At 40.8% G+C, this 22,198-nt stretch overlaps 2 protein-coding genes across 4 annotated transcripts in view; both read left to right on the top strand.

Annotated features, from left to right (window-relative positions):
* Window positions 1–22,198, top strand: part of LOC114652431 (gastrula zinc finger protein XlCGF57.1-like) — a 596,652-nt gene that overhangs the window by 448,792 nt on the left and 125,662 nt on the right. The gene's annotated exons all lie outside the window — the stretch shown is intronic.
* LOC114652542 (tripartite motif-containing protein 16-like) overlaps window positions 1–22,198 on the top strand; it is a 225,766-nt gene that overhangs the window by 193,685 nt on the left and 9,883 nt on the right. The window contains exons 4-6 of the mRNA XM_051927834.1: window positions 12,720–13,477; window positions 16,534–16,629; window positions 21,947–22,180. Coding sequence (XP_051783794.1) covers window positions 12,720–13,477; window positions 16,534–16,629; window positions 21,947–22,180 — 1,088 coding nt within the window. The remainder of the gene's footprint in view (window positions 1–12,719; window positions 13,478–16,533; window positions 16,630–21,946; window positions 22,181–22,198) is intronic.

Below are 22,198 nucleotides of genomic sequence, written 5' to 3'. Positions count from 1 at the left end.
AACATCCCCATAGCAAGATGCTGCCACCACCATATTCCACTGTAGGTCTGGTGTTTCTTGTGGCATGGGCAGTGTTTGTTTTACACCACACATTCTGTACCTCATTGAAGTCTGAGAAAAAAGTTCTATTTTGGTTTCATTTGACCATAAAACCTTCTCCCCACATCTTAACTGGAAAAACGCCATATGTGCTTTTATGTGGACCATCTTAAGGAATGGCTTCTTTCTTTCCACCCTCCTGTAGAGGCCTGTTTAATGGAGAGCTCTTGAAATTGTGGACCCCTGCACCTTCACTCCAGTTTCAGCCATAAAGCATTGCAAACGTCTGAGAGAAACGGTTGGATTTCTAGTCTCCTCTTCTCTCCAGTTGATGTCTGACTGTGATGTTCAGTTTTGAGGGACGGCCTGTTCTAGTAAGAGTCAGGGTGCTGTGATGAACCTTCCACTTTCTGATGATGGATCCAGCAGTGTGCAATGGGACATTCAAACTCTTGATATTTTTATACTAATTTCCTGCAACCTTGTGCATTTCAATAACTTTGTTTCTCACATCAGCAGAATGCTCCTCTCTCTTCATTGTTTCAGTGATTGTCCACCAAAGACTACGTCCCCTACAAAGGGGGCTTTTTATATCCAGAGAGAAAGTAGCACCTCATTATGTTTAATTACGACTGTCAAACGTCTGTCACCTTTGTAATTAATTTGTCATTGGTGTAAACCTGGAGCTTCCAAAGCACAGAGGTGTAAACACTTATGTAAACACTTCTTCAATTAAATGTCTACATTAAATAGTTTATTTTGACTTTGGAAATGTTTTGTTACAGCGTAAGAAAAAATACAGAATGAATAAATATGTGTACTAATATTTTGTCTTGCATAAAATTATGACATCTTTCAAGGGGATTGAATGCTTTTGCACGTCACTGTGTGTTTGTGACAGGGTTTGGTGGTAATTATTTTTAAGTTAGGAGCGCATTCAGCTGCCTTTTTATTCACTTCTAGCTACATCCAGTATAAGCTTACAGTCAGCTACTTATTCACAAACCAGCTTCTTCTTCTACTGTATATTAACAGCAAGGCAAAATATTCTACTGTGTGTACATTAATCTGCAAACTGATCCATTATTTGAAAAAATAAATATTCCAGGTTTTCAACCAAAATTTGAACGTGTTGAAAATGTTAAACTCAACTTTAGCAATGGAATCTGTCCTGGACACGTTTATATTATGCCAATTAATATACAAGTTGTAGATGTGCAAGCATTGTGGTGTAGTGTTTAAGACCGCACTTTTAAACTGAGTTCAAGTCCTGATAATGACACTATATGACCATAAAAAAGTCACTTCACCTGTCTGTGCGGCGCGGGGGGCACTGGGCGAATCTATCTAAATGTTGTATGTTGGATAAAGGCGTTAGTAAATGTTGAATATTTTGCCTTCAGAATGAATAACTGGTTTCAAAAGTTGTGTGAAAAATACTGTGGCTGGGTGCAAGCAAACATGATCCTGGAAGCAAACAAGAAGATGGCCGAATACGTACCTAACTTCAGCCGTGTGTTCATTACAGACTCAAGGGTAGATTCTGTCAAATAGTAATAATTACCACCAAGTCCTTTCGCAAACATATTGTGCGGAAAAAAATATATAGTGCCGTTTAAACGCAGATGCGTCTCCTACACACATCTCTTTACACTCCATGACTCTACCGGCCCTTAAGTTCCTGTATCTTGCCCCATCCATTTCCACTGAAGATCACGTGAACAACCAATATAGTTCACACGCAGAACCGATATACTGTAGTTCATACACAGAGTTGCGATAGGGTGCGCACGCATAACCAATATGTTTCATACGCGAAACCGACATGATACACACATACAACCAATAGGGTTCAAGTGCAAAATCGACAGGTTACCCACACGAAACCAGTATAAGACGTGCATGAAGCCAAAATAGTGCATACACAAATCCATTGTTAGACCGACACAGAACACAAGCCAATATAGTTCATATGCAAACCGATAACATGCAAGTGTAAACCAATGCAATAAACTCACAAACCAATAACAAATCATACTGGAACCAGTGATATACACGCGCAAATCAATATAGTTCATATGCAAACCAGTGGTATGCACGTACAAACGGATATAGTTCACGCACAAACCGATAATATACGGACACGAACCAATATAGTTCATATGAATGAAACCAGTATTGTACGCACGCAAACCAATTAAGTACAGTGGTGTGAAAAACTATTTGCCCCCTTCCTGATTTCTTATTCTTTTGCATGTTTGTCACACAAAATGTTTCTGATCATCAAACACATTTAACCATTAGTCAAATATAACACAAGTAAACACAAAATGCAGTTTGTAAATGGTGGTTTTTATTATTTAGGGAGAAAAAAAAATCCAAACCTACATGGCCCTGTGTGAAAAAGTAATTGCCCCCTGAACCTAATAACTGGTTGGGCCACCCTTAGCAGCAATAACTGCAATCAAGCATTTGCGATAACTTGCAATGAGTCTTTTACAGCGCTCTGGAGGAATTTTGGCCCACTCATCTTTGCAAAATTGTTGTAATTCAGCTTTATTTGAGGGTTTTCTAGCATGAACTGCCTTTTTAAGGTCATGCCATAGCATCTCAACTAGGGGGCTCTGCCCCCTGCTCGCTTCGCTCGCCAACCCCTGGTGTTGGGAATGACAAAGAGTGTGATGTATGAATGAGATATAGAATAGTGTGACGGTGTAGATGATGCAAATAGAAAGCAAACAATAAAGTGTGTGGCACACTTTATTTGAAAATGTCTTTGTACACGCCGTTTAAGTGTAAAAGGTAATTCCAGCTCAGAACTTGTAAGGTCATTTAAGATGGTTATTGTTGTGATCAGAGTCAAGTTTGTCAGAGCTTAGAAAGAGTTGTGTCTCTCCAGGAAGTAATGGAATGACTTGGGTATTAATGTTTTCCATATTAATATTTTTTGGACATAATATAGTGCATTGTGTTAAAAGGGGCATTTGGTCTAATGAGATTGCTGTTCCAAATGTCTCTGTAACTAAGTCGTCGCAGATAAAGGCTTGAGGAATTGTAATAATATGTGCCTGAAGTCCAGCTGTATTGGTGAGTGTACCATCTCTCAGTTGTAATAAGCAATTGTTATGATCTGGTTCTGGACATCGTATCTTTTTTACTAACTGTATCTTTTGAAAGCAATGCCAATTGTCTGCGTATTTTAAGGTGCACTGAACAATAGCTGAGTGCATGGCATCTGGAAGAATAGCTAATCACTGTCTAAAATCTCCTCCTCATAAAAGTACCTTTCCTTCAAATCCAATATTATTATTCATAAACGTTTGTAGAAGTTTATGAATGGTGTTGAGTAAGTGACTTCATGCCATTGAACATTCATCAATAAACAACATTTTTTCAAGACGGATGTCACGTGCAGTGCCACCGTTAATGTTCATAGTGGATACCGATTTGTAGGATCTAATGTAGTTGATAAAGATTTCACTTTCAGGTACATTGTCAGTTATAAGCCTCTGTAGATATTCAGTATATGAATGTAAAGAAGGCAGTCTAATTTGACCCTTTTGACAACAACGTGTAAATGTATAACTTGTATTGCCAGTTGTTTCTTCAGGGAAGTGAACTGAATGACAATGATTGCAAATGACATTCATTAATCCGAATGAATGTTCCTGGTGTATGTTTTCCTTGTGCCGTTTGAGAGGCGCGTTGTTGCATGTGTAGTATTTGGGACGTGTTGTTTTGGAGCTGTAATCGATTTGCCTGTGCTGTGTGAGAAGCCCGTTGTAGCCTTCGCTGCCATTAACGTATGTCTGAGACGGGAGGTGTTTCGTTTTGAATCCGTGCCTGTTGCGATGCAGCACTTTGATTGATAGTTTGCGTCATGTGGATCTAGGATGTAGATTTGTGCATATTTGCGTTGTTGATTTGTTTCAGGGTGCACTGTTCCAATGCGATGCAGTATTTGTGCACATATGCGAAAGTAGTATGGGCCATTGCCTTTTGGTGGCCTGATATTTACTCCGGTAGATGCAAAAGCAAATGAACTATTGTAGGATCTAATGCAGTTCATAAAGTTTTTACTTTTAGGTACATCGTTAGTTAGAAGCTTTAGTTGAGCTTTGCGTTTTTGGAGTCGAGACATTTTTTCTTTTAGAAATATGGATAAGTAATAAGGAGAATTGCACTCACTGTTAATATGGAGCCTTTTCTGCAGTTGAACGGTTAATAGTGCCTTATTGTAATGAGATCCACCTATGCTGCATAGCCGTCTATTTTGTTGTTTCTTTCGTGTTCGTGTGTTTGTTCCTGTTATCATTTCCTTTTCGTTTTGTACCCGTGACCGTGTATTCATGACTTGTTTCTTTCTCAGCATGCGAAATATGGATAAGTAATAAGAAGGATCGCAGTCACTGTTAATATGTTTCTTTTTCTGCAGTTGAACGGTTAATAGTGCTTTATTGTAAGGAGATCCACCAATGCTGACACCTATGCTGTCTAGTGTGAAGGTGTTGATGTTCACTTTAGAATATGTGGCTTTGGGTGTCACTTCTTATGGATGTGTGTGGGGGGGGGGGGGGGGGGGGGGGTTGAGGATTGTTGTCGCGCGAGCGTCTTCTTTCTTTTTGTGTTCCTGTGTCTTGTTGAATCCCCCTGTTTGTGTGTGTCCCGTCCCTTACTTGTAGGGTCTGTGGGGTGGTTTTGTGTTCTTTTTTTTTGTGTTCCATGGGCTTGTTGAATCCCCCTCTTGGTGTGTGTCCCGTCCGGTGCCTGTAGGGGGGGGGGGTGCCTTGCTGTTGTGCGCGAGCCTTTTTTTTTTTTTTTTTTTGGGTCTAGTTTCGTGTGCAATGTGTTTCGTGCTTTGCTTGCGTTTGAATACTTTTTTATGTGCCGTTTCCTTTTTTCGGTGCTCTTTGCGCCTCATTTCTCAATTTTTCCTGTGCTCACTCCTTTTTTCTGTGGTCTTGTCCGCCTCTCGCGGCCCCTCATCCGCCTCTCTCGGCCTCTTTTGTCCGCCTTTCTCGGCTCCTCAGCCGACCCTCGCGGACTCTTTTTGCGCCTGCGCAGTACGTCTTTTTGCAGCTACGGCCCATTGCCGGATGTGCCTGCGTCCATCATCCGGTTTAGCATTCTCGGTTAGTAATATGGATTGGATTCAGGTCAGGACTTTGACTAGGCCACTCCAAAGTCTTCGTTTTGTTTTTCTTCAGCCATTCAGAGGTGGATTTGCTGCTGTGTTTTGGGTCATTGTCCTGTTGCAGCACCCAAGATCGCTTCAGCTTGAGTTGACGAACAGATGGCCGGACATTCTCCTTCAGGATTTTTTGGTAGACAGTAGAATTCATGGTTCAAGCCTTCCAGGTCCTGAAGCAGCAAAACAACCCCAGACCATCACACTACCACCACCATATTTTACTGTTGGTATGATGTTCTTTTTCTGAAATGCTGTGTTCCTTTTACGCCAGATGTAACGGGACATTTGCCTTCCAAAAAGTTCAACTTTTGACTCATCAGTCCACAAGGTATTTTCCCAGAAGTCTTGGCAATCATTGAGATGTTTCTTAGCAAAATTGAGACGAGCCCTAATGTTCTTTTTGCTTAACAGTGGTTTGCGTCTTGGAAATCTGCCATGCAGGCCGTTTTTGCCCAGTCTCTTTCTTATGGTGGAGTCGTGAACACTGACCTTAATTGAGGCAAGTGAGGCCTGCAGTTCTTTAGACGTTGTCCCTGGGGTCTTTTGTGACCTCTCGGATGAGTCGTCTCTGCGCTCTTGGGGGTAATTTTGGTCGGCCGGCCACTCCTGGGAAGGTTCACCACTGTTCCATGTTTTTGCCATTTGTGGATAATGGCTCTCACTGTGGTTCGCTGGAGTCCCAAAGCTTTAGAAATGGCTTTATAACCTTTACCAGGCTGATAGATCTCAATTACTTCTGTTCTCATTTGTTCCTGAATTTCTTTGGATCTTGGCATGATGTCTAGCTTTTGAGGTGCTTTTGGTCTACTTCTCTGTGTCAGGCAGCTCCTATTTAAGTGATTTCTTGATTGAAACAGGTGTGGCAGTAATCAGGCCTGGGGGTGGCTATGGAAATTGAACTCAGGTGTGATACACCACAGTTAGGTTATTTTTTAACAAGGGGGGCAATTACTTTTTCACACAGGGCCATGTAGGTTTGGATTTTTTTTCTCCCTAAATAATAAAAACCATCATTTAAAAACTGCATTTTGTGTTTACTTGTGTTATATTTGACTAATGGTTAAATGTGTTTGATGATCAGAAACATTTTGTGTGACAAACATGCAAAAGAATAAGAAATCAGGAAGTGGGCAAATAGTTTTTCACACCACTGTATACACGCAAACCGATAGTAAATATTCATAAACCAATAGTGTTCACACGTAAACCAATAGATTACACACAGAAATATATTATTTATGGCCTGTTTGGCCCCTCATACCCGCACGGCCCCGTCGTTCATTTTTGATTTTTCTCGAGCTCTGCGTGTTCTTTGTGTTTTTTTTCTCTTTCTTCTAAAGCCGTCATCAGCAAACTTTGTTAAAGTGGCGTTGACCAATGTAACTTTACAGGCCACGTTCAGGTTTTATTTCCACCAGTTTGTCTCATACTGAGACCTATTAGAAATAATTAAAATTATATTTTTATTTTGTATTTTCTTAACAGAAAAGATGCTCGTGCAGTTTCACTGTACCAGAGAGACTTTGATTTGTTTAATGTGAAATAAAAAATACAAACATTACACAAAGAAGTGTTGCTGGAGAGATACAGTAAAATCTACAGCTGGCCTGGCATTAGTTTTTTGTTGTGATATTTGAAATGGTATTGTTTTATTTAATGTCGTTTATCCTTTGCAGCTGCTTTCAGTATTTCTGTACACTTTGATACTTTAGCTTACTAGAGATGGCCGTGTTAAATGAAGAACAGGACTCAAGCCAATCGTGCTGTTTGTGTCTGACCACATGAAGCCATCAAAATACAAAATGTGAAAGCAGCAGAGCCGCGACTCGACTATTATGGGCTGGAGCTCAACTGTCTGTCCTCATTGTTTAAAGTGTCAGTGAAGCCTCCGAGACCTTGGTGACCAGATTCTGATGACCATGTTGGTGAATCCCTGTTGAGCCCACTCCTATCTTGCCCCTCAGACCCTCGTGCCACTAGGTGGTCTTTAGGTACGATTCCTGCTGAAGTCTCTTTTTAAAGGGCATATCACTCTTATGGTTTTCCACCTCCTCAGATGCTCCATTTCTTTTCCGTCTGGCTTATCTCTTCCTGATTTGCTGACTCATCTGATATCTCCGTGATTTCCACACACAAGTCCCATAGTTGGAGTGCATTAGTTTCTGGTTCAACTTGCAGATTATCCACACTTGATGTGTCAGCAGACCCTTCTGTGTCAGCAATGCTGTCAGGATCAGTAAACTCTAAATTATACCAAGTTCTGCTTTGCCAGCCCAATCTAATACTTTATCTGTAGGCCACTATCTCCGTCCACATATCTCACAGTTTGTCCCTTTTTTAGACAAACACAATGACTCCGTCTTAACCCGTGAGTTTGCTCAACTTCAACATCAACATTTTCTACTGGGACTGAAGAGTTTAGAGTCTCCTTCTCATCTCCAGTGTCTTCATTATCTGATGTAGTGTTAGATAAATCTCTCTCTTCATCCCTCTCACTGCTGGTGGTATGTTGATTGTCACCTTTACCGTTGACTTTACGTAGTCTAGAATGGTGGGCCCTTCCAAGAGCACCTCCACGTCTGACACATTTCACAACTCCATCCTGTCCAATGACATCTGCAGGTCCCTGCCATTCTGCACAGTCCACTCTTTTGTCGTCCACTTTGTCTCAGATTTATCATTTTCAGAATTCACCTGTCTCTGGAATGCTCTCCGTATTCGGTCTGAACACTCGGCTTCAGTAAATGCTCTTCTTGGAGTGTGCAGCGCTGGAATATGTGCTCCACTGACACACTCCTAGTGGTGCCTTCTAGGGCGGGTGGTCTGTCCACGAGAACACAAGGAAGATTTGGATTTCGGCCAAACACCGGCTGATATGAGCTGTACCCATGAATATTGTGCATGGTATTCTTTACCATTAGTGCCCTGTGGTGCTAATCTGGTACTAACCAGTCACATCCAGTATTCTTTATCACTTTCTGTATAATTTCTGTGAGTGTCTGATTGTCTCTCAGGTAGTCCATTACCCCAGGGACTGTATGCAGCGGTGGTCTTTGTTTCAATGTTAAAATTCTCTGCCATCTCTCTGATTCCCCACCGTTATCACTAAGTAGTTTCTGAGGAGCTCCATGTACTCTTATCTGAGAACGAATGAATGAATTGTGTCACAATTTCTGATGGTCTCTTTGTCTTTATAACACTTCCTGCAGTGAAACGTGTGAATGTGTCAATGATGTGAAGACCCCATACTCCTGTTTGACGTTCATGTCAATCTATAGCAAACAAAGCTCTAAATATGACGGCTTTAATAGACCTGCCATTGCTGTGTCCAAACATAATGGTGCCATGTAGATAAAGTGTTGTCATGTCTACATGGTGGGAATGAAATGTATGCAAATCCCCTTTAATGAAGGTCTGCAGTGCACTTTGGTCACATCTGAATTGTTTGATTTGTAATTTTAAACTGTGAGGCAGAGGAGGAAATCAAGAGAAATGTGTCTTTGAACCAAACCTTATGGAGGGCACTGTAACCCTGAAGTGTGCTCATTATTTTTACTGACTTTATGAAGTTAATTCTCCCACTTTTATTTTCACAGGACATTCCCATTTCACTTGTCCATACACTGAGGTGTCTAATGGCCTCTAGTTCAGGGCTGTCCATGTGAGAAGTGAATCTGAGAAGAGAAGGGCAGACACTTAAAGAGAGAGAAGAGTTTCCCACAGAGCATGGCCTCTGCCAAAGAAGATGGTGTGGATGAAAGAACGGTGGACATTAAAGAAGAGGACTGTGAGTGGCTCACACCTGAGGATGTGTGTGTGAAGCTGGAGGATCACGAAGAAAGAATTTCAGTTTTTAAAGAGGAAGAGGAGTGCAAGGGGGTGACTGCTGTCATTAAAGCTGAGGATTTGGATGAATTCTTCATTGGTCTTGATATTCAAAAGCATGAAACTGAGGATGTTTTCAAACAAGAGGCCTGTGAAGAATCTCCATCCAGTTTACAGCCCTGGTCCACTAATATGGAACGACTGGCTACACAGGAGAATTCTGCAGAGCTGAAATCAGAGTTATCAGATTCTGAAGAGAAAATCACCGAAGGAAATGGGAGCGAAGGAGAAGAGTCACCTGGGAGTGTCGGAATAAGTGAGTAATGTGATTAAATATAAAAGAGAGTGTTTATAAATTCTAACAGTGGGTGCTTTGATGTTTTTAGAAGATTAAAATGAGAGTTGAAAACACAGTTAATTGAACTTGGATAAAGACCACCTGCTTGGGTGCATCATGATAAACAATAGGTTACCTAATAAATGATGAATTAGAAAAACTTGGGAGAATAAGGAAAAATCTAAAGTGTTCAGCGTCTGACTTGAACATCATGAAGCTTTGACTGAAGCTGTGACGTATGTTAGGCCAACAGTGCATTATGTTCAATGAGAATATCCAAAGTCATATTTTGTTAAAGACATGTATATTTCTTAAATTGTATGGCAGTCAAGGCAGAAATGTCCACAAATAGAAATAAAATAAATAAATCCTAAGCCCTGTGCACTAAATAAGAGTGAATTTGCTCAAGCCAGTGCCCACCTAATATGTGCCTCATCTTTCTAATGGGAATCTCGTGTAGTTTGACGTTAACAGTGACAAGAGCTACCTGTACGAGCCATGATGACATTCAGGGGGTCTCAGGGTCTTCTTTCAGCATCTTGTGTTCTGCTCTCAGCCTGAACTTGCTGGGGCAGCACGGCCGGGACAAGTTGGCAGTGGTGTGAAATCTTCACTTGGAGATGATCTTGGGCTGTTCCGTCTCTCACAGTCCCATCAGGTCAATTTGGAGTCACCACTCAACTTCACCTGCATGTTTATGGGGTTGAGGGGAAGAACCAGAACAACCAGAAATGCCATTCAGAGCCCCTGTGTAGAGCAACTGTGGGCAGGATTTGACCCTAGGACACCTGAACAATAAAGCAGCTGTGCTAAACACTTTGTCCCCCCTAACACAAGCGGATATATTTGTATGTTTAGATTTTAGGTCAGATTAAGTTCTAGAGGGTGTAAATATCATCACATACATTACACATAAGAACAGAAAACTCAAATTCAGACACATTATTGGGTAGGAAGGCTCTGATCGGAGTGTTTAGAGCTGATATTGATCACCCATTGCATTGCATTAGGACCTGCTGATATCAACAATAATAATTCCATTCATCCATTATCGAATCCACTATATCCTAACTACAGGGTCATGTGGGTTTGCTGGAGCCAATCCCAGCCAACACAGGGCGCAAGGCAGGAAATAAACCCTGAGTGCCAGCCCACCACAGGATACCACACACTAGGGACAATTTAGAATCGCCAATGCACCTAAAATGTATGACTTTGGACTGTGGGAGGAAACCGGAGCACCCGGAGGAAACCCACGCAGACATGAGGAGAACATGCAGACTCCACGCAGGGAGGGCCCGGGAACCAAACCCAGGTCACCTAACTGCGAGGCACCACCGCTACCCACTGCACCACCGTGCTGCCCTATACTAATAATAATAATAGTTTTTCTTTTTTTTTTATAAATGTATTTTTAGTACAGCATACACAAAGAACATTTACCCATAATGCACACATAATCGAGCAAAAACAAGCCGAACAATACTAAAGACATATCTTAATCATACTCCACATTTCTAATCAAATAAAATGTTCAGTTAGATATTTGTAGCTGTCTACTCCAACAAGAAGAAAACAAGAGAGTCTTGGTGAAAGCCTCAGGTTCTCATCTAAGAATATAAGCATCTCTGCATGTTCTGAGAACAGTCTGGTCCTCCTGTCATCCACGACGTGTGCTGCCGTACTGAACAGACCCTCGCTGTCCCCACTCGTATAAGGAGGGCACAGGGAGGACGACGACTTTTATTGGTCCTCCAGGAAGCCAGTGGCCCAGTATCTCTTGTGGTATGAGGTTCACAGAGATAAAGATTCACCTCTGATGCTGCAGACTCAAATATCGTTTTTATCTTTATTGGCAATTTCTTCATGTATTCTGCAGTTCTGTTGGCGAGGAGTTTCTTTAGATCTCTCTGCTGTTGTCTGTCGCTCCAAGTGCGTCTGTGTGGTCGAGACACCGGCACTGAGCAGTTTATGTGTTTGAGATTTGCAATCATCTGTGAAATACGTGTCCTTGTACCATTGTTTAATTTGGGGAAAAAATCATTATGATGATAATATCTGTTACAGATTTCATAACTGTATAGTGACTATTCACACTCAATGCTTATTATGCATAATTAGTATTATTTTATTTAGGTCTAAAAACTAGGCTCATACCATTCTACCCAACAAGCCAATAAGAGGGCTGATTACAATTTCTAACTAATCGATGTTCACTTGATAACGATTTATGTTTATTTACCAGCTCGGTTAAACTCTGTATCCCTTTTCTCCCATCTACCTACACATGCACAGAAAGGCTAATTAAAGGGATTTTAGTCAAAACATCTAATGCCTGGTTAATTAATTATACAAATAAATCAGTCAACAAACACTCACTGGCAGATGGAATCGTGGATCTAAATGATCTAGAAGGTGACATCTTCCAGACCTGAAAGCTGCTGGTTGTCCAGGCTTACGAATTCCACTGTTTTTGCTGCCACAGTAAGTCTTTGGTGTTCTTGCTGTCAGTATTATAAGGTTGAGTTTTCTAAGTGCTGCCATTATTGGAGGCCGAGTGAGACTAGGCGACTGAGCTAGACTAAGCTTGATGGTCACCTCAGCCTTTGAACAGCTCGTTCTTCACACCAGTCCCTTTTGTGTTGACTTCTTAGATGCTGAATAAGGTTTGTATTGTTGAAAGTGTTAGCAGAGAATCCTCCATCACTGACTTCTTTTTGCACAAATTCTACAACCCGCAAATTTGTAATCTCTAGTAGGAAGGCAATAAAACTGATTGACTGGCGAGGACGTGTTTCTGTATTTTGGTAATGTTGGAACTTTGTCTGGCATGCCTTTTATCATTCAAGATCAGATGTTAAGATCAGCTAATTTGCTGATCATCAGTCAAGTCATTTGGAGTGAAAATTAGCTGATTTTGATTTGTGATCGATTGATCAGTTTAGGCCTGTCTTTTACATGTGAGGGAAAGGTGGAGAAATTGAACAGACAGCAGCAGAACATGTAAAGAAAAGACATGGAGTGGCCAGACCATAAATGGCACCTCGGTGTGATGAATGAACTCCAACCAGTGTGCCACCTCTTTACTTGTACTGTTTCATTTATTTTAAAAGGCGAGTAGTGGTTAGGAATCTGGACATCAAACCCTGAAGTTGCAGGTTCAAATTCAGCTATTGACACCATGTGACCTCGAGCAAGTCACATGACCAGCCTGTGATCCAGTTGGATAAACAAGAGAAATGTAACAAATTGTGTCTCAAATGTTTAAGTTGCCTTGGATAAAAGTGTCAGGGGAAAATTATAGTTAAAATGTTTGTGTTATTTCAGATTTACAGAAGAATGGCAGCTTATCTCCACCTTCATTTGGTCAGCCCTCTCTTCAATACAAAGCGAAAGGTATGAAGAAATCAGCAAGATTATCAGAGGACCTGACAGCAGCCTTTTGGCAGTGCAGTTCTCTCCCTGCTACTGGAGTAACACAGACAGAAGCCATCAAAACTGATCAACAGCAAGTGGAGAAAGAAATCCAAATTCACACTGGAGAAAAAACATATTGCTGTTTAGAATGTGGTAAGTCTTTCCAAAGGAGAAGCAATCTTCAGAACCACAGAAGAATCCACACAGGAGAAAAACCTCATTGTTGTCCAGAATGTGGTAAGTCTTTCCAAAAGAAAAGCAATCTTAAGATCCATAGAAGAATCCACACAGGAGAAAAACCTTATTGTTGTCCAGAATGTGGTAAGTCCTTCTTAAGGAAAAACAGTCTTCAGAACCACAGAAGAATCCACACAGGAGAAAAAATTCGTTGTCCAGATTGTGGCAAGTCATTGTCAAAGAGAAGCAATCTTCAGAGACACAGAAGAATACACACTGGAGAAAAGCCTCACTGTGAAGTAGCGGCGCTGAAGCACCAAAAGCTGGTTGATTCTGATAGAAATCTGAAGGAGAAACTCTGTGAGAAACATCAGAAACGTCTGGAATTGTTTTGTAAAACTGATGAGATGTGTATCTGCATTATGTGTGGAATAGCTGAGCATGATGGTCATAAAACGGTTGAGCTGAAGACGGAAAGAGAAAGAAAACAGGTGAGTTGAGTTTAGTGTTTAATGGAAGCTAAATATATAACATTAGTCAAGTGATACGTAAATGTAGTTTGTCAGAGAAATCTATTCCTTCATGTTGGGGAGTCTCGATTTGCTCATCTAGGATAGCAGGGAGCTGGAGCCTGTCCTGGTGAGACTGGGTGGAAGACATGAAACAGTCCAGGATGAGATACACAGTGTGATCCATGGACAGTCAAGTGAGCTGAGTGCTCTCATTAAACTGAGCGGAGGTTCTTTGTGTTCTGATCACTTGTGTCTGGAGTACCTCAGGCCTCTCTAAGAGACACGTTACACTCGCATGTCAGTTAATATTGATGTTTGGGATTAAATCTAAAATTCTTACAATACGCATAAAGTTTTAATTGGCTTTATAGTATAGATGACATTTTTCAGTTTGCAGTATTTTTTGTATTGTCCTCATCGCTGCAGGCTCAATTCACTGGAGACAAGCTGACAGACTTTACAAAATACAATATGTACACACATAAAAGTAAACATTATTTTAAACGGACATTAATCAAAGCAACTTCAACTGAGTAACATGAAAGGATCAAACAGGACACCTCCATTAATATCATCATCGAGACAAGGCCAGCTAACAAAAGAGAGGAAATCAGAAACAACAACTGTCAACACATCTGGAAGAAATACACCTCTGTAGGTTCAGCGGCCATTTTGAACTGAGAGAAGTCAGACACGTCTGAAGACCTCAGCCTACTGGCTCACCACCTCCTGGTGGTCCTTCTACCGTACACGTCTGTGCTGGGCAGGCTGATCAGTCCTTTAACTCTTCAATTCCAAGGCTCCTGATACCTCAGGCGTCTCAGTCATGGGCTACTAAACAGCTTGGCAGTGAAGAAGTGGAACAGCAGAATACTGAAATGAGAAAAAAAAGCAGAATAGAGAAGGTTTAGTAAGAGTTCATGGTGATTATATTACCTAACACTTTTATACAAATAACTAACAGAGACGTAATAAGCATAGCTAACAGTCGTCTCTACTAGCTATGCCAAGCTAAAGTGGCGACTCGTAAGCCTGAGAGTGAAGGGACATCATTATATATGAGCAGGCCGATCAGATCACAGCTTTGAGACCCTGTGTTGTAAATTTCGACCTCCCTCTATTGTTTTATTAATCCTTGGACTCTTTAGAAGACTGAAATCATGAGATCTTAACGTGCGCTTGGTGTGAATGTGCAGATTAGTTCAGATACGTCAGTAAGTGGGGCCTCCGCCATTTAAAGCTGGATATGCCTGTTTGACACTCTTATTTGTATTTCGTGGTCTGTAGCCCACTCCTAAAGTCAGGCCTGTACCCTTGATGCTCTTTGCTCAAATCTCTGTACCCTGACAGATTTGAAGCAGTTGGTTGTTAATGAAATTCTACACCACCAACACACACTGACATTTCTAAATCTTGTGTGTCCATTTCTGTTCTTGGCCTCCCTTGGCCTTAGTCAGATTTCATTTTCTTCCATTCATTTGTTTTCTTTTTGATGACCTCGCGTATTCAGATCTCCTATTATAATGTACTGCTAATTTGATTTTGATTTATGCCCTGTAGTCAAGACATTTTAAAGTTACCTTTTACACTTTTATTATTATCACAGCCTACTACATGGATTGTTAAGACTTTGTAAAGTGACGCTCCTGTTATTTTTGTTCACTTTCACTCTCATTCGAGGTTTTCACTCTTTTGTAACTTACTCTTATTATTATAATCTTTTAATTTATTAGTCTTATGTTTCTGCTTTGCAGTTCTCTAGTTTGATTCTATATTTGTTTTTTGTATTAGTATATTTCTTATTTGACTTTCCTATTAATATCCACCCCAGCTTATCCCTTAGTCTTATTAATATCACTGCCTGTTCTCATTATGAGTTTGTAAACCTCGACTTCTTAAGCTCCTTTGTTAAAAGTCCACGACTGACCTCCTTGTTTGCCTGCCAATAACATCAGTGGATCCCATGCCATGGGTGCAGCTGCCATCTGCTGTAAAAATCCCCCTGATGCCCCTTAGCCCTGTGCCCCTCCATCTTAAACCCAATGTGAGCCTCATGTTAAACTCTCTGATCTCTCCAGTCCTCCCAGGAGTGTCTTGTGTCACAGACAGCACTTCTGATAAGACCACCGGGTGTCTTCTACTCCTAATCTTAGCTCCTCCATTTTCACTCTTTTCTTACACAATTGCCAGCCTACTCTTACTTTTGTCACTTACTGTGACGTCGACAATGACAACTGGATCTGTGCCTCTCTGTAAAATAGCCAAGCCACATGCCCTCCAAGCCGTAAAGCAGCCCACTGTGTGCGACTCGTTTGCTCTTCTTCATGTTTGAACTCGGAGTTAGTTAACTTTCACTTGTGTTATTTATTTCTCTGCTCTTCAGTTCTAATGTTTTCTTTAAGTATTTCTATTAGTGACTCCTTTGATTTCTTGTCAGATTTCTCTAAGCTCATTAAACTCCTCTTCAGATTTCACTTTACACTGAACTCCTCAGACTCACTCATGTCTTCTCGGCCTCAGTTATCTCACTTGACTCCATAAAAAGACCAAACACTTGACAAAGTTCTCACAAGTTTCAACTCCACAATGGCCTTATTGGTCCTACAATTGCAGTCCTTAGCCATCCGAGGTCTCCTGGGTTTGCAGGTTTCTTCAGTTTTTATGTGTGAAGCTCTGATATCCTGGTTGTCGATGTGATGTCCTCTCAATCTGAAGGACTGACTCGTACACCAGTGAGCCTTCAGACTGTCTCCTTTATTTGTAGCTCTCTTCAAGCCCAAACTCCATCTTGAATTGAAGTGTTAAATTAAACCTTTATTTGAATGTTTTTGTGACATTCATATTTGTTTCATTAAATCTCTGTGTGTCACATACTGTGTCAGTATGAAGACAAGTGTGACAGAAACAGTAAGTTGTCATGGAATGTGAAACAAATGTGTTGTATAAATTTAACTACTCAAAATGACACCACAAGCTCAGAAAGTGGAAGAGAATTCTGATAAGACCCCCATGTGTCCTCTTGTGTGTCCAAACAGAAACAGATGGGGGCGACACTGAGGGAAATTAGGAGAAGACTTGAAGAGAAAGAGAAGAAACTGAAGGAGACGAGGGAGACAGCGGAGGAGATGAAGGTGAGTGGAATTAAGACTACACTTCATATCAAAGAGGAGAGAAAAACTAAAAGAGTTGTGAGAGTTTGTGGTGGTGACGTGTGAGGACAGGGAGATGGAGATGGAGAGAAGATAGTTTATTGTGTCCTTCATGGCGTTTCACTGCTGACAGCATTTCATGTTTTAGTCATTAGGAATTCAGACCACAAGACCCTCATGTCCTCAGGTTTCTCATTCCTCCATTTAAAGGTGACTTCACTCCCCTAACAATAACTCATAATGAAGGTTGGCACTGATGTTCTGAGTTGGATCAGTCAACACAACATTCCTTAATGGACTTTCTCTGTTCATTCTGATATGTCACAGCTTTATTGGACTCCATAAGTGAAGGTGTTAGGCTGCTGGACTGAGTGCTGATAACGCGCACCTCCACCTGTTTACATGCTGATCTGCTGAAACGGGCCGATTGCTGACACTCACTTTCCTAAACTAATATAAGGACAGGCCAATGTCAGCCCATGAGGAGTCCTGCTGTACATTCATCTATTGATATCATCAGCATATCTAAACAGTCAAATGAATATGTACAGTATGTGTCAAAAAGACAGTTATAAGGCAATTTCAGAAAAGAAGGAAAAAATAATTAAGAAAGACACAAAGATGACAATGACATTCAACACACAATAACCCCCCATATTTGTGAATAAACATATAGAGAGTGAAATACACACCTCAGCCCTTCTGAAGTTCACACAATACTCCAGAGTTCAAGTTGTCTGATTATAATGTGGAAATGAATTGTAGGAGATGGCCAATGAAAGAATATGAAAATTTAAATGTAAAATGTTTTCCCAGTCAGTCCTGAGCCGTTATAATAAAAGGACTGCAGTGAGCTCACCGAGTCTGCTAGTTGGGATTAAATTCAAGATTCACGTCCCTGGAGATGATTGCTGACCTTCACCTATTTAGACAGATCTTCAAATCCACAGTTCTTTTTTACAGATGCTACTCTGTTTAGCGAGTTTTCTTGTCTTTTTTTCTCCAATTGTTGTTCTCTTTCTCCTTTCATATAATTGTGCGATTTATGCAAATTCCTGTTACAACCAGCTGTTCAGCCTTCAGGTGTTCTGCCGCTCTCAATTACTCATCTATTCCTCAAACAGGATGTATGTATTACCGCTAAAGTGCAGAAATCAGTTAATGTGCACATTACATAGCTGATCTGCAGATTAACTGATTTGCTCCGTTAACGTGCGGAATCAAGAGTTTTCCGCCTTTTACCTAGGTAATGTGCACATTAACGGCTTCCGTATCGTTAAAGTTCAAAAGTTTGTTTCTCTCATTTCCTTTCCCTACTCCTTCCCCCTCAGATGCGCGAGAAAGTGTGAAAAAGTTGGTCCATGCCGAAGAATTGTTTGACATATTGTATTCTACTCATTTGTCAATTGGCCACGGTGGAAGAGACAGAATGATCAAGCAATTAAATACACTTTATAAAAACATAACCCAAGCCCAAATAAAAATGTTTCAGCAGAATCGCCATCACAGTTTCGTACAGAGCCTTTAAAGAGGACTATACAAGACATGGTCCGTATTGTTTGCTCAAAAGCAGCATCAGGTGCTCACAAGTGTAAATCTTGTGATATGTTTGTTCACGTAATTTGTGGTGAAAGAGATCCTAAAGAGGAAGGGTATGGTAAGAATGTATTGTGCAACATCTGTAAATGGATCAGAAAATGCAGCGTGATGAAGCCAAGAAAGGTTTAGAAAAGCAAGCAAAGAAAATGTTAGCAGTTTCTAATGCAAAGCACCCAAGGTCGATGAGGGTGTCACTGTGAGAATTAAAGTACCCGAAGTGGACAGAGCAAAAACTGATGCCCACTCGATTTTAGCTGTGGTATAGTAAAACAGAGGATGGCTTTTATAAACTTGGTACTAAAATGGGTATTTTAAAACAATTGTATGCAAAATCTGAATTCAGTGTTTGCAAAGAGAGATTTTTAACGAAAGAAGATGTCCCTGCTGTAGAAATATCTTTACGTCAAACAGCAATAAAACAATCCCTTGGTACTGGGCAGGGTTTCAGAATATAGATATCGAAAATAAATAAATAACATTATGTTAATTTAAGCGTACAGAAACATTGCTGTTGTTCCAGCAAATATCTTATTTTCACTTTAACGAGTGCCTAGTAGGTAATTTGAGAAATGAAAACAATTTTCGGCACTTTAACGGATCACCCTAGTTAATCTGCACATTACCTAGATAATGTGCACATTAACGGCTTTCGCACTTTAGCGGTAACATATGGACTATCTTCATACCCACACAAGTAGATCAGACAGACAAGCGGCAAACACACAGCATTTTCTGTGCAGCGGATCTACAATTTAACCATTCGTATTTTATGACAAAGGATAGTAAGGTGGTGTGGTGGTCACTTCTATTGCCTTCCAGATCACCGTTCATGGTCCATATGGTGTTTACCACTACTGGTATCTCCAGTTTCACTCCCACATCCTCACATGTCAGTTTGGTTAATTGGCAGTGACTGTAATTTGCCCCATTAGATAGATAGATAGATAGATACTTTATTAATCCCAGGGGGAATTACGATTTCCACTGTAGATTTCTTTGTGACCTGGACACACATTTGACTGGCTCACTGTCCAGAGTTGCTTCCTATTTCATGCCCAGTTCTTCCAGGATCCATTTATAAGAATGTTCTCATTGGCAGAACAAGAACTCTTCACACACACTTCTGTGCCTGGACTGACTAAACGTTTACAATCTGATTTATTTAGGATAGACTTCCATTATACACCCAGCGCCATCTGGTGTACTAAAATAGCAACCACAGCAGAATCAGACAACTGGGATGTGTCCTTCTGTTCAAAAAAATTGTGTGGGGGTATAAATTGTAACTCAATATGTGCAGTCCAGAAAAGACACAGAAGTGAGAGTCAAGGAAGAACAAGTGACTGAACGAGAGCCTTCCTGCCAGACTGACCTCCATACTGGTTTACGCTTTTCTAGTTTTATTATAGATTTCCAGCACATTATTGAAACATGAAGTCCTCCATCTAAACCCACACTGACTGCTCACTGGCACTCCTAACCTAGATCTGTGTTCGTCAATCTTTTCCTGATAATTGCTATCATTAATTTATTTGTGACACATATTAAGATTACATTATTGCCCTTCTAGTTAAAATATAACCCATCCCAACTTCTTCCCACACAAACATTTTACGTGTGTATTAAGCCATCTAATCTTCCTAATCTCACATGGACTGGTGTGGCACAGGTAGAAGTCCTGAGGTGACCACTTTGTCAGTTCTGCTCCTCAGCTTTACACTCAACTTTTAAATCTGTACTGCAGAACTGGCCGTCTGTCCCACCTATTTTGATTATTCTGTGAGACCTGGACAAGCTTGATGATGACACCTGGATCCTCCACTGCTCTGGCAGCCATCCATAGAAGTTTTCTACCTGTGTACTCAGAAGGCAACACAGCATGTGAGACTCTCTGTATCTGGAGCAAAACTTCATCTCAATTTCCATAATCCCTGACTATGACTATGTTTAGGGCTCTTCATCCCTGCCTACTGTCTCAAAGATATCAGAGTCACACTGCAGCTCTGAAAGGTCCTGAAAACAGCTGAACACCTCCAGCTTTGGGGTTGATGATCCTGGACAGTGTGCACCTCATACCCTACACTTACATCCTTATACCACAAATCTGCTCAACCCTCTATTCTGTCCAATTCCCTCTGTAATGATTTAATATATTCCAGACTATCTGCTAATCCACCTCTTTTGGTATCATCTGCAGACTTAATCAGCTTGTTACTTAAATTCATATCCAAATCATTTATATATAATAAAAATTGCAGTGGCCATAGCACTGATCCCTGCTGGTCTCCACTCTTAATATTGGCCAGTTCTGATGAGGTTCATCACACCATCACCCTCTGCTTCCTGTGTCTGAGCCAGTTCTGCACCCATCTAGAAACATCTCCCTGAACTGCCACATCTTTTATTTTGATGCCCAACTTCTCATGTGGCACCTTTCCTGCTTTCTGAAAGTCCAAATAAATATCATCATCTGCTCCACTTTGATCGTAGCCTTTTTTTGCTTCCTCATAGAATTCCAGCATGTTACTAAAACACAACCTCCCTCTTCTGAGTCCATGCTGAGTGTTCTTGCCACGTGCTGCTCAATCTTATCCTTAATTCCTTCCATTAATTTTCCTGTGATGCACATTCAGCTTACTGGCCTATCGTTGGTTGGATTTGCCTGGTAACCCTCTTTATATAATGAGATAATATTTGCCATTTTGCAGTCCTTTGTAATTCCCAAGTATGTTCACTGTCTGTGTTTTTTAATTCCCCTTTACTATGCCTGATGCACTTCACCTCCTCTTTGTCTGATCTTTTACTACTCAAATATTGAAAGAATCTCTTAGGGTCATCTTCTGCCTTATCTGCTCTATTCCTCTTTAAATGCCTTTTAGCCCCCCTAATATCCCTCTTACTGGTTGCCCTCATGTTCTCATATGCCTTACAATTCTCTTTGGATTTTTTATTCTTCTACGCCTTATTCATCTGTGTTTTCCTTTGTAGCTTCTTTAACTCTTTATTAACCCACTGTGGAGTTTTGTTACATACCTAAATTTGGAATTCAGAGGAAATGTATCTGTCCTGCATTACATGTAAAACGTTTTAAAACCTGTTCCACTGCTCCTTGACTGTCTCCATACTTAAAAGCTTATCCCAGTTTATTCTCTTTAGACTTTGCTGCGTCTGCTCAAAATTTGCCTTAATAAAGTTAAACTTGGCAGTTTTAGTCTTTTCACAATTGCACTATATATATTTTATTTACACACAATTACTTCACAACAGTCCATCTTTTCTCCACAATAGCCATTCTTCTTCTTCTCCTCCCATCCTGTCATTCTCTACTCCAGGTTAACATTGTCCTGATCCACACTCAAACACAGGTTGACCAGGAGAGGCTGTTTTTAAAGACCACCCTGTGTAACACTACCAGGGTCCTCACAGGACAGTAGTGCTGTCCACTATCAGCTTGTGCCAATGGCTCCCCATAGGTCCTACAGAGCCGCTTATTAAGACTGCATATCCCATACAGACCTACAAGTGCCTAAAGAAGATGTTGCTACCCAGAGTACCAGGGGAATACTAGGCAGGGAATACTCCTACCACCCTTCTCCTAATTCAAACTCTCCTCTACAACATCAAAATATTAACAAAACTGTCTTGTGACTTTTATTTTTAAATAGGTGACTCAATTCAATATTTTTCTCCTATCCAACAGCTTTCTGTGGAAAGAGTGATGAGGGAACACGAGAAGAGCTTCACTGATCTGATTCACTGCATTGAGGAAGCCCGCAAGATATTGACAGAGAGGATCACAGAACAAGAAAAGAGAGAAATGGAGAAGGCTGATGGAGTCATGGAGCAACTGGAGAAGGAGATTGAGGAGCTGAAGAGGAGAGAAGCTGAGCTGAAGGAGCTTTCAAAAACCAAGGACCATCTCCACTTCCTACAGGTGAGTGTGACACTTCAC

The sequence above is a fragment of the Erpetoichthys calabaricus genome, chromosome 5, assembly GCF_900747795.2.
Source record: "Erpetoichthys calabaricus chromosome 5, fErpCal1.3, whole genome shotgun sequence".
Classification (NCBI taxonomy): Eukaryota; Metazoa; Chordata; class Cladistia; order Polypteriformes; family Polypteridae; genus Erpetoichthys; species Erpetoichthys calabaricus.
Note: the sequence above shows the minus strand (reverse complement) of the source record. Positions and strands in the feature narration are given on the sequence as shown.